Source organism: Mesoplodon mirus, assembly GCF_964341445.2.
Source record: "Mesoplodon mirus genome assembly, chromosome: 2".
NCBI classification, from domain to species: domain Eukaryota; kingdom Metazoa; phylum Chordata; class Mammalia; order Artiodactyla; family Ziphiidae; genus Mesoplodon; species Mesoplodon mirus.
In genome coordinates this window covers 122,956,929-122,970,916 of record NC_138977.1, presented here as the reverse complement: position 1 = coordinate 122,970,916, position 13,988 = coordinate 122,956,929, and the positions used below count along the sequence as shown (strand labels likewise).

Genomic DNA, 13,988 nt, shown 5'->3' with positions numbered 1-13,988 from the left:
AATCGACAGTCACACATTCATAGCAAGGGACATTAACACCCCATTTTCACCAGTGGACAGATCATCCAAAAAGAAAATAAATATGGAAACACAAGCTTTAAATGATACAGTAAACAAGATGGACTTAATTGATATTTATAGGACATTCCATCCTCAAACAACAGAATACACATTTTTCTCAAGTGGTCATGGAACATTCTCCAGGATAGATCATATCTTGGGTCACAAATCAAGCCTTGGTAAATTTAAGAAAATTGAAATCATATCAAGTATCTTTTCTGACCGCAGCGCTATGAGACTAGATATCAATTACAGGAAAAGTTCTGTAAAAAATACAAACACGTGGAGGCTAAACAATACACTACTTAATAACGAAATGATCACTGAAGAAATCAAAGAGGAAATCAAAAAATACCTAGAAACAAATGACAATGGAGACACGATAACCAAAACCTATGGGATGCAGCAAAAGCAGTTCTAAGAGGAAAGTTTATAGCAATACAATCCTACCTTAAGAAACAGGAAACATCTAGAATAAACAACCTAACCTTGCACCTAAAGCAATTAGAGAAAGAAGAACAAAAAACCTCCAAATTTAGCAGGAGGAAAGAAATCATAAAGATCGGATGAGAAATAAATGAAAAAGAAATGAAAGAAGCGACAGCAAAGATCAATAAAACTAAAAGTTGGTTCTTTGAGAAGATAAACAACATTGATAAACCATTAGCCAGACTCATTAAGAAAAAAAGGGAGAAGACTCAAATCAATAGAATTAGAAATGAAAAAGGAGAAGTAACAACTGACACCACAGAAATACAAAAGATCATGAGAGATTACTACAAGCAACTCTCTGCCAATAAAATGGACAACCTGGAAGTAAGAACAAATTCTTAGACATGCACAACCTGCCAAGACTGAATGAGGAAGAAATAGAAAATATGAACAGACCAATCATAAGCACTGAAATTGAAACTGATTAAAAACCTTCCAGGGCTTTCCTGGTGGCGCAGTGGTTGAGAGTCCACCTGCTGATGCAGGGGACACGGGTTCGTGCCCCGGTCTGGGAAGATCCCACATGCCGTGGAACTGCAGGGCCCATGAGCCATGGCCGCTGAGCCTGCGTGTCCGGAGCCTGTGCTCCGCAACGGCGGAGGCCACAACAGTGAGAGGCCCGCGTACTGAAAAAAAAAAAAATCTTCCAAAAAACAAAAGCCCAGGACCAGATGTCTTCAGAGGCGAATTCTATCAAATATTTAGAGAAGAGCTAACACCTATCCTTCTCAAACTCTTCCAAAATATAGCAGAGGGAGGAATACTCCGAAACTCATTCTACGAGGCCACCATCACCCTGCTACCAAAACCAGACAAGGATGTCACAAAAAAAGAAAACTACAGGCTAATATCACTGATGAACATAGATGCAAAAATCCTCAACAAAATACTAGCAAACAGAATCCAACAGCACATGAAAAGGATCATGCACCATGATCAAGGGGTTTATTCCAGGAATGCAAGGATTCTTCAATATACACAAATCAATCAACGTGATACACCATATTAACAAATTGAAGGAGAAAAACCATATGATCATCTCGATAGATGCAGAGAAAGCTTTCGACAAAATTCAACACCCATTTATGATAAAAACCCTGCAGAAAGTAGGCATAGAGGGAACGTTCCTCAACATCATAAAGACCATATATGACAAACCCACAGCCAACATTGTCCTCAACGGTGAAAAACTGACAGCATTTCCACTAAGATCAGGAACAAGACGACATTGCCCACTCTCACCACTCTTATTCAACATAGTTTTGGAAGTTTTAGCCACAGCAATCAGAGAAGAAAAGGAAATAAAAGGAATCCAAATCGGAAAAGAAGAAGTAAAGCTGTCACTGTTTGCAGATGACATGATACTATACATAGAAAATCCTAAAGATGCTACCAGAAAACTACTAGAGCTAATCAATGAATTTGGTAAAGTAGCAGGATACAAAATGAATGCACAGAAATCTCTGGCATTCCTATACACTAATGATGAAAAATCTGAAAGAGAAATCAAGAAAACACTCCCATTTACCATTGCAACAAAAAGAATAAAATATCTAGGAATAAAACTACCTAAGGAGACAAAAGACCTGTTTGCAGAAAAGTATAAGACACTGATGAAAGAAATTAAAGATGATAGAAATACATGGAGAGATATACCATGTTCTTTGATTGGAAGAATCAACATTGTGAAAATGACTCTACTATACTACCCAAGGCAATCTACAGATTCAATGCAATCCCTATCAAACTACCACTGGCATTTTTCAAAGAACTAGAACAAAAAATTTCACAATTTGTATGGAAATACAAAAGACCCCGAATAGCCAAAGCAATCTTGAGAACGAAAAATGGAGCTGGAGGAAGCAGGCTCCCTGACTTCAGACCATACTACAAAGCTACAGTAATCAATACAGTATGGTACTGGCACAAAAACAGAAATATAGATCAATGGAGCAGGATAGAAAGCCCAGAGATAAACCCACGCACATATGGTCACCTTATCTTTGATAAAGGAGGCAGGAATGTACAGTGGAGAAAAGACAGCCTCTTCAATAAGTGGTGCTGGGAAAAATGGACAGGTACATGTAAAAGTATGAGATTAGATCACTCCCTAACACCATACACAAAAATAAGCTCAAAATGGATTAAAGACCTAAATGTAAGGCCAGAAACTATCAAACTCTTAGAGGAAAACATAGGCAGAACACTCTATGACATGAATCACAGCAAGATCCCTTTTGACCCACCTCCTAGAGAAATGGAAATAAAAACAAAAATAAACAAATGGGATTTAATGAAACTTCAAAGTTTTTGCACAGCAAAGGAAACCATAAACAAGACCAAAAGACAACCCTCGGAATGGGAGAAAATATTTGCAAATGAAGCAACTGACAAAGGATTAATCTCCAAAATTTATAAGCAGCTCATGCAGCTCAATAACAAAAAAACAAACAACCCAATCCAAAAATGGGCAGAAGACCTAAATAGACATTTCTCCAAAGAAGATATACAGACATGAAAGAATGCTCAACATCATTAATCATTAGAGAAATGCAAATCAAAACTACAATGAGATATCATCTCACACCAGTCAGAATGGCCATCATCAAAAAATCTATAAATAATAAATGCTGGAGAGGGTGTGGAGAAAAAGGAACACTCTTGCACTGCTGGTGGGAATGTGAATTGGTACAGCCACTATGGAGAACAGTATGGAGGTTCCTTAAAAAACTACAAATAGAACTACCATATGACCCAGCAATCCCACTACTGGGCATATACCCTGAGAAAACCATAATTCAAAAAGAGTCATGTACCAAAATGTTCGTTGCAGCTCTATTTACAATAGCCCGGAGATGGAAACAACCTAAGTGTCCATCATCGGAAGAATGGATAAAGAAGATGTGGCACATATATACAATGGAATATTACTCAGCCATAAAAGAAACAAAATTGAGCTATTTGTTATGAGGTGGATGGACCTAGAGTCTGTCATACAGAGTGAAGTAAGTCAGAAAGAGAAAGACAAATACCGTATGCTAACACATATATATGGAATTTAAGAAAAAAAATGTCATGAAGAACCTAGGGGTAAGACAGTAATAAAGACACAGACCTACTAGAGAATGGACTTGAGGATATGGGGAGGGGGAAGGGTAAGCTGTGACAAAGCGAGAGAGTGGCATGGACATATATACACTACCAAACGTAAAACAGATAGCTAGTGGGAAGCAGCCGCATAGCACAGGGAGATCAGCTCGGTGCTTTGTGACCACCTAGAGGGGTGGGATAGGGAGGGTGGGAGGGAGGGAGATGCAAGAGGGAAGAGATATGGGGACATATGTATATGTATAACTGATTCACTTTGTTATAAAGCAGAAACTAACACACCATTGTAAAGCAATTATACTCCAATAAAGATGTAAAAAAAAAAAGAATGAAATTACAGCATTGTCTTACACCACACGCAAAAATAAACTCAATATCAATTAAAGGCCTAAATGTAATACCAGAAACCATTATACTCCTAGAGGAAAACACAGGCAGGCCACTCTTTGACATAAACTGTGGCAATATCTTTTTGGATCTGTCTCCTAAAGCAAAGGAAATAAAAGCAAACATAAACAAGTGGGACCTAATTAAACTTAAAAGCTTTTGCATAGCAAAGGAAATGATAAACAAAACAAAAAGACAGCCTACAGAATGGGATAAAATATTTGCAAATGATACACTGACAAGGGATTAATCTCTAAAATATACAAACAGCTCATACAGCTCAATATCAAAAAAACAAAGAACCCAATCAAAAAATGGGCAGAAGATCTAAATAGATATTTCCCTAAAGATGACATAAAGGTGGCCAAAAGGCACATGAAAAGATACTCCTCATCTTTAATTATTAGAGAAATGCAAATCAAAACTACAACGAGGTACCACCTCACACTGGTCAGAATGGCCATCATCAGAAAATCTACAAACAATAAATGCTGGACAGGGTGTGGAGAAAAGGGAACCCTCCTACACTTTTGATGGGAATGTAAATTGGTGCCGCCACTATGGAAAAGAGTACAGGGGTTCCTTAATAATCTAAAAATAGAGCTACTATAGGATCCTGCAATCCCACTCCTGGGCATATATACAGAGAAAACCATAATTTGAATATACGCACCTCAATGTTCATCGCAGCAATGTTTACAATAGTCAGGAGATGGAAGCAACCTAAATGTCCATTGATGGATGAATGGATAAAGAAGATGTGGTACATATATAAGATGGACTATTACTCAGCCATAAAAAAGAATGAAATAATGCCATTTGCAGCAACAGGGATGGACCTAGAGATTATCATACTAAGTGACACAGGCCAGACAGAGAAAGGCAAATATAATATGATTATCACTTATATGTGCAATCTAAAAAAAACGGTACAAATGCACTTATATTCAAAACAAAAATAGACCCACAGACATAGAAAATAAACTTATAGTTGCCAAAGGGGAAAGTGAGGGGGAGAGATAAATTAGGAGTTTGGAATTAATATATACACACTACTATATATAAAATAGATAAGAAACAAGGACCTACAAGGAACTATACTCTGTTCCAATAGAGTCGGTCCCCTCAGACGGAGCTGCAACGCTGTGGACAGGATCTCTGTGCTCCGCACGGGATCTGAAGCCAGAGGAGGGCGCTGGCCTACATGCCCCAGCGGGGACCCCAAGCCGCTCTGCAGGAGCCCCCTTTCCAGAGGAGGGAGGGCCTCACCCTGTCAGCTGGGGGTGCATTGAGGAAGGGAGCCCCATCCTCTGCACACGCTTGCCTAGAGCAGGACTTCTCAGCACACAGCGGCTGGAGGGCTGGGCCCAGCCGGGGGAGGACAGTCTGCCCGGAGGCCCAAGGGGCATCCACGGCCGTGGCTCAGATGCCACCACCTTTTGTTCTCACCAAGATGTAGCAGATTTTCTTGAATGAATGATTTCCCATTTGCTGGAGGCCTTTATTTTATTTATTTATTTATTTATTTATTTATTTATTATTATTTTTTTTGCGGTACACGGGCTTCTCACTGTTGTGGTCTCTCCCGTTGCGGAGCACAGGCTCCGGACGTGCAGGCTCAGCGGCCATGGCTCACACGCCCAGCCGCTTCGCGGCATGTGGGATCTTCCCAGACCGGGGCATGAACCCGTGTCCCCTGCATCAGCAGGCGGACTCTCAACCACTGCGCCACCAGGGAAGCTCCTGCTGGAGGCCTTTAGAACGTGTTTTAGAAACGTTAAGTTATTGTTTTATATCCTTTTATCCAATGAAATCGTTGTTAGTTGGGAAGAGAGTTCACTCTGGAAATCAGTCTCCCAAGCTTAAGTGTTTGGGTGAATCCAAAAGAAGGAGATTTTGAAAAACCCGTGGTAGGCAGGTTCCTACACATATATTTAACTCGGAAAATTTAATTATTCTGAGCTGATCTCTACACACTCACCATCTGTGTATTGTTTATTTCACAGATAAGGACACGGATTCAAAAGTTATGGTAAGGGCTTCCCTGGTGGCGCAGTGATTGAGAGTCCGCCTGTCAATGCAGGGGATGCGGGTTCGTGCCCGGGTCCGGGAAGGTCCCACATGCCGTGGAGCGGCTGGGCCCGTGAACCATGGCCGCTGAGCCTGCGCATCCGGAGCCTGTGTTCTGCAACAGGAGAGGCCACAACAGTGAGAGGCCCGCATACTGCAAAAAAGAACAAAAGTTATGGTAAATCCCTGGAGACACAGCTCCAGCAGTTTGGAGTGGGTGCAGATATACAGATCTGACACCAAAATCTATGCTCTAATAATGCTTCCAGGTGGCCCAATCCCAGATTCAGCAGAGACAGTGAGGAACACAGAACGCACACATAAACACATGCCTGATTCTGAAATCTGACTCTGCTTTCTGCTTCCACCACCCAACATTTTGTAATCTCTGATTATGATAATAATGTGAAAATAACATAGCAATTAACATATTAGTCACTTACTAAGTGCTCAGCATCTGGCAAACACTATCTGACTTAATTCTGCAGGGGCCACCCCAGAATGTCTCTTGGGCATGTGGATTATTTCTAGCTGAAAACAATCAAGGACCAAAAGACTCAGGAAGAAACTCTGACCTTGCCCCTAACTGCCTAAAGAACTTAGATAGAGGGTTTGCTGCTGGAATAGAGCTTTCAGCAGAGGTATCTGCAAGAATATGGGGGTGGGGGGGCAGCTCTTGGCAGGGCCTGCACATCAGTACACTCTGGGCCCGTCGTCTCTGCTGGCCCAGCAAACACTGGTTTAGCAAGCATCTGCTCTTCTGTCTCCTTGTGAATTGCCTCCCTCCCCTCTGAAGTCCTAAACCAGTACCACCGGAACATCCTCTTTTATCTTTAGCTGAAGGCGGTATTTAAGTTTTCCTGGGTCTCTCCCATGTATACTTGTTATTAAACTTTTCTGTGATTTTCTCCTGTTAATCTGTCTCATGTCAGTTTAATTCTTAGATCAGCCAGAAGAAACTAGAAGGGTAGAGGATAACGTCTTCTTCCCTGACATCTCTCCCTCGCCAAGTAGTCACTGCTGTCCCGGGGTTAGGGTTTGGACCCCAAGGCACAGCCATCACACACAGGCCAGGGCCACACCGCCTCCTGCAGAGAATTACTACTGACTGATGTCCAGGTCATGCAGCATTGCTACAGAAATGGTACAGAGACTTAGTTCTTTTAGGAATGTTTCACAGGATCCATAATTCTTACTTTTATTTTTGAATTTCAGAGTTAATTATCTAAATTATAAAGATGACTCTTTTATTAACAGCTTTGTCCTTAGCCAGAATTCCTTTCATACAATTAACTGAAATTCCTGCTTGTTATAATTTAAGGTCTTCACCTCGGTTTTTGCTTTGATAGAAACTGGCCAATTCTGTTTACCAATTTGCCTCCAATACAACTATTATGTATGTGATATCTGTTCACAGACATATGGGATCTTGCCTCATAAAGTAATAGCAAAGAACCTCTTTTATCAACATTTTCTCCTCAGGAGTAATCAAATTTCTTTAACGACTGTGATGGTTAATTTGACGTGTCAGCTTGGTTGGGCTGTCGTAACTGGTCTGGGGTCAAACACCAGTGTAGATGTTGTTGTGAAGGTATTTTTTAGATGTGATTAATGTTTAAATCAGTAGACTTTGAGAAAAGCAGATGACCCTCCATAATGAGGATGGGCCTCATCCAATCTAGTTGAGGGAATTAAGAAAAAAAGACTGGTTACCCAAATAGGAAGGAATTCTGTCTCCAGAATGCTTTCCAACTCAAGATTGTGACATCAGCAACATGCAGAATTTCCCGCCTGTTGTGAGCCAATTCCTTAAAATCAATCTCTCTCTCTCTGTAGGTGTGCACACCCCCCCACACACATACCCCACACACACCTCACACACAGACATCCCACCCCCACACACCCCACACATACACACACACAGACACACACCACACACAGAGACACACCCCCCACACACACTCCCCACACACCACACACACCCCACACATACCCCACACACACCACACACCACACACACAGATACACACACACCACACACATACCCCCCACACACCTCATACACACACCCCCACACACACCCCACAGACATACACCACACAGACACACCCACACACAGACACACACACTCCCCACACACCACACACACATCCTGCACACACCACACACACCCCACACACACCACACACACAGACACACAGACACACACACACACCTATGGGCTCTGTTTTCTGGAGAAGCCTGACTAGCACAGAGAGGAAGAAGTGGAGAAGATGATGCAGAGAAGCAGAGAGATTTCTGAGATACTTTTCTACGCTCACCCATGATTGCAAACCTCCATTCTGGAAGTAAGGGTTATGCAAGGGGAACTCAGGGTGCCGGCCCAGCTGTGGAAACTCAATAGTGACCTATAACCAAACCCTTCACCCTTTTTTCTTGAGACAGGTTCCTGCTGTCTTCCTTTCTCTTATATTTCTACAGCACTAAATCCTATTCTACAGAGAAGGTGCTAAGCTAGTCACAATAATTGGATACTTAACAGATTTATATGTCAACCAGAGTTATAAAATAAAAGCCAGAAATCCAATGTATCATCAAAGTGCATATTGAATTAGTTTCTTTCTCTTTTATGCTTGAGAATAAAAATTGAGCTAATGATTGACTCCTTGAACTGAAGCACACTAAGCACTTTCTAAGTCAACTCTGAGAACAAACATTGAAAGAAAACAATTGCTCACCATTTATGAGTCTCTGTCAGTGAGTTCTCCTCCGCTTCTTGGTCAATTTTAGCTGAAAATGTAAGAAAAGAAAACGAGATGAGATAAATGATAAATGGTTATAACCATCTCAAACAAAACAGATGCAAATAATATGAAATATATTTTAACACATTATTAACACTAAGGTACTCCAGACAGAAGTTTATTTTAAATCTATGAAGAGATATGATTGAATAGGTTATATTTAATTTTCATTAAGCTAATACTACTTTCTAAGTAATTTCTTTAGATCAGTCACATTAACCTGAGAAAACGAAACACTAGAAAACTTGATATTCACATCAAATTTGTTTGTCAAGGATTTAAATGTCAATAATTGGTTGAAAATAATTCTCTCAAGCAAAGGTAAAAAAACCAAGTAAAAAAACCTAAATAAAAATGGTTTGTGACCTTCTTCACCAGTGCTCTCCACACCAGATCACAAGTGAACAGATCCAGGGATTATTTCCATGCAGATGTAAGATAAAATACTAACACTTTCTACTAATTCCAAGTGATGAGATGACAGTGCATGCATTTATTTGCTGTTAGATTTGTCTAAAAATAAAGAATGGTAGCCGGACACAAACCCAAAGATCAAATTTGGGAAAGAGATTACACCACTATTTTAAAATTATTTAAAATAACACAGAAACTCCCATCATATAATATATGTATGGCAGTGACCTTCACATTTTTTGACCAGTAAGCATTCTAGGAATTTACGTATTAGTTCATACACATGTATTTGACATGAAAGCTTCAAAAATACTCCTACTTCTCACAATGTTAATATTTTTAGCCTATTCCATTAGATCTCAAAATGTGGCCACTAAGTTGATTTCATGCTTCACTAATGATCAGTTTGAACATCACTGAGTTACTGGACAAAAAGTTTAAAAATCAATGAAAAAGACTCTGGAGCTAGTGAAATAAGTTGTCTTTTCATAACCATTCCCCTTTGAGTAACACTCACGGCTATTTGGAGAAATTAGAAGACAAAGAGGAGCAGTGCAAACTGATTCTAAAAATTGGAGCTGTGAATGGAAGCAAACCCCTGGTCCCTTGGAACTGTCAGTCTCCATCAGGACTTAAACAGTCATCAGCTTGGGCTGGTTACTCTATGTTTGAAGGTCTGCACAACGTCTGCACAGCCACTGTGGAGTGTTGTGTGGCCCCTCTCTGCAGGACTGTGCCAGTGTTTTTTAAAAAATTTTTATTGGAGTATCGTTGACTTACAATGTTGTGTTAGTTTCTGCTGTACAGTGAAGTGAGTCAGTTAAACGCATATATGTATCCACTGTTTTCTAGATTCTTTTCCCATGTAGGTCATTATGGAGTATTGAGTAGAGTTCCCTGTGCTGTACAGTAGGTCCTTATTAGTTATCTATTTTATATATAATAGTGTATATATGTCAACCCCAGTCTCCCAATTTATCCCTCCCTCCTTTACCCCCTGGTAAACATAAGTTTGTTTTCTACATCCGTGACTGTCTGAATTTAACAGGGATCCTTGGAGCTGGCAGCAGAGATTTTTCCCCCTTTCCCCTTTTGTTCTTTAGAGTGTTTACATAAATCCACAGGTCAGTCATTAGTTATATTAAGAAACAGAATAAATGTTCCATGACTTCACTTTGAAAAGTCTCCAATGTTAATATATTTTCTTACAAAACCTGCTCTGGGCTGCTTAGCATGAAAATGGTTGGCTTCCGTAAGTAATTCTAGAACCACAGAAAGTTTAAGGGAAAATAACAAAGCACCACAATGATTACCATTTTCAGGAAGGACATTCTCCCAACTGCCTGTGTCTTTTTTTTTCTTTTGTAAAATATAGAGATTAAGACTGAGAAAGGAAGAAAATTTCTGGACTATTTTAGAACCATCAAGTAAATGACATATGAAATTTAAAACACCCTAAAATTAGATTCCAGAAATCTGTGTTCTACTTCTGATTCTGCCACGGAAATTAGCTTTGTAATCTTAGGTAAATAGATTAATCTGTTAACATACATAAAATATTTAGCATAGTGCCCCCAAAAGTTAGTAGGGACTAAATAAATGTTCTTTGAAAATGCTAGATCTCAAGCTCTTGAAATTCCTAAAGTGATGTTCAGGTTTTCAAGCAAAAATGGAACATGACATATAAATAAAGTTATTTCCTATAAACCATGCAAACTTCCAATCGCTAATTATTTCATTCTCTGACCTATTTTTTCAGAAACATAAAAATTATTTTCAGTTAATTTCTAATGGCACAGAGGGCTTTCTGACTAGTTTTGAAAGCCAGTGTTACTTTTAGCAGCATTTTCTTACATATTTATAATCTTCTATTGATAGTTTATTATACCAAAGTACGCAAATTACTACTTAAAGTAACATTCATTTTCCCTTTCTTTATAGCACACAGATCATTTCTTTTTTGACATTTCAAATGGGGATGGCAGCCTTCTAGTCTGTTCATGACAATTGCTAACTGTAGGATACCTAAAAAAACATTTAGAATAGGCCAACAGGGGAGGAGCTTCAAGATGGCGGAAGAGTAAGACGTGGAAATCACCTTGCTCCCCACAAATACATCAGAAATACATCTACATGTGGAACAGCTCCTACAGAACACCTACTGAACGCTGGCAGAAGACCTCAGACCTCCCAAAAGGCAAGAAACTCCCCACGTACCTGGGTAGGGCAAAAGAAAAAAGAAAAACCAGAGACAAAGAATAGGGACGGGACCTGCACCAGTGGGAGGGAGCCGTGAAGGAGGAAAGGTTTCCACACACTAGAAGCCCTTTCACGGGCGGAGACTTCGGGTGGCGGAGGGGGAAAGCTTCGGAGCCGCAGAGGAGAGCATAGCAACAGGGGTGCGGAGGGCACAGTGGAGAGATTCCCGCACAGAGGATCGGTGCCGACCGGCACTCACCAGCCCGAGAGGCTTGTCTGCTCACCTGCCGGGGCGGGCGGGGCTGGGAGCTGAGGCTCGGGCTTCGGTGTCGGAGTGCAGGGAGAGGACTGGGGTTGGCGGCCTGAACACAGCCTGCAGGGGGCCAGTGCACCACGGCTAGCCGGGAGGGAGTCCGGGAAAAGCCTGGAGCTGCCGAAGAGGCAAGAGACTTTTTCTTCCCTCTTTGTTACCTGGTGCGCGAGGAGAGGGGATTCAGAGCAACGCTTAAAGGAGCTGCAGAGACGGGCGCGAGCCACAGCTATCAGTGTGGACCCCCGAGACGGACATGGGACGCTAAGGCTGCTGCTGCAACCACCAAGAAGCCTGTGTGCAAGAACAGGTCACTGTCCACACCTCCCCTCCTGGGAGGCTGTGCAGCCCGCCACTGCCGGGGGCCCGGGATCCAGGGACAACTTCCCCGGGAGAACGCACGGCGCGCCTCAGGCTGGTGCAACGTCACGCCGGCCTCTGCCGCTGCAGGCTCGCCCCGCACTCCATGCCCCTCCCTCCTCCCGGCCTGAGTGAGCCAGAGTCCCCGAAGCGGCTGTTCCTTTAACCCCGTCCTGTCTGAGCGAAGAACAGATGCCCTCAGGCAACCTACACGCAGAGGTGGGGCCAGATCCAAAGCTGAACCCTGGAAGCTGTGAGAACAGGGAAGAGAAAGGGAAATCTCTCCCAGCAGCCTCAGAAGCAGCGGATTAAAGCAGCACAATCAACTTGATGTACCCTGCATCTGTGGAACACCTGAATAGACAACAAATCATCCCAGACTGAGGAGGTGTACTTTGGGAGCAAGGATATATATATATATTTTTTCCCTTTTTCTTTTTTTCTGAGTGTGTATGTGTATGCTTCTGTGTGTGATTTTGTCTGTATAGCTTTGCCTTTACCATTTGTCCTAGGGTTCTTTTTTTTTTAATATATAGTTTTTAGTACTTGTTATCATTGGTGGATTTGTTTTTAGGTTTCATTGCACTCTTCTCTCTTTCCTTTTTTAAAATTACTTTAAAAATATTTTTAATAAGTATTTTTTCTTTCATAACTTTATCTCCTTCCTTCCTTTCTCTCTCTCTCTCTCTTTCTCTCTCTCTTTCTTTCTTTTTCTTTCCTTCTTCTCCCTTTTATTCTGAGCCATGTGGATAACACGCTCTTGGTGTTCCGGCCAGGCATCAGTGCTGTGCCTCAGAGGTGGGAGAGCCAAGTTCAGGACACTGGTCCACAAGAGACCTCCCAGCTCCATGTAATATCAAACGGGGTAAATCTCCCAGCAATCTCCATCTCAACACCAAGACCCAGCTCCAATCAACGACCAGCAAGCTCCAGTGCTGGACACCCTATGCCAAACAACTAGCAAGACAGGAACACAACCCCACCCATTAGAAGAGAGGCTGCCTAAAATCATAATAAGGCCACACACACCCCAAAACACACCAACAGACATGGACCTGCCCACCAGAAAGACAAGATCCAGCCTCATCCACAAGAACACAGGCACTAGTCCCCTCCACCAGGAAACCTACACAACCCACTGAACCAACCTTAGCCACTGGGGACAAACACCAAAAACAACGGGAACTACAAACCTGCAGCCTGCAAGAAGGAGACCCCAAACACAGTAATATAAGAAAAATGAGAAGACAGAAAAACACACAGCAGATGAAGGAGCAAGGTTAAAACCCACCAGACCTAACAAATAAAGAGGAAATAGGCAGTCTACCTGAAAAAGTATTCAGAATAATGATAGAAAAGATGATCCAAAATCTTTGAAATACAATGGAGAAATTACAAGAAACGTTTAACAAGGACCTACAAGAACTAAAGATCTAACAAACAGTGATGAGCAACACAATAAATGAAATTAAAAATTCTCTAGAAGGGATCAATAGCAGAGTAACTGAGGCAGAAGAACGGATAAATGACCTGGAAGATAAAAGAGTGGAAATGACTACTGCAGAGCAGAATAAAGGGAAAAAAATGAAAAGTATTGAGGACAGTCTCAGAGACCTCTGAGACAACACTGAATGCACCAACATTCAAATTATAGGGGTCCCAGAAGAAGAAGAGAAAATGAAAGGGACTGAGAAAATACTTGAATAGATTATAGTGGAAAACTTCCCTAATATGGGAAAGTACATAGTTAATCAGTCCAGGAAGCAGAGAGAGTCCCATACAGG

The 13,988-nt window shown here is 41.4% G+C and overlaps 1 protein-coding gene across 1 annotated transcript in view; it reads right to left on the bottom strand.

Annotated features, from left to right (window-relative positions):
- FMN2 (formin 2) overlaps positions 1 to 13,988 on the bottom strand; it is a gene marked incomplete at both ends in the record, with an annotated part of 319,676 nt that overhangs the window by 42,623 nt on the left and 263,065 nt on the right. Inside the window, one exon of the mRNA XM_082631007.1 lies at positions 8,856 to 8,907. Coding sequence (XP_082487133.1) covers positions 8,856 to 8,907 — 52 coding nt within the window. The remainder of the gene's footprint in view (positions 1 to 8,855; positions 8,908 to 13,988) is intronic.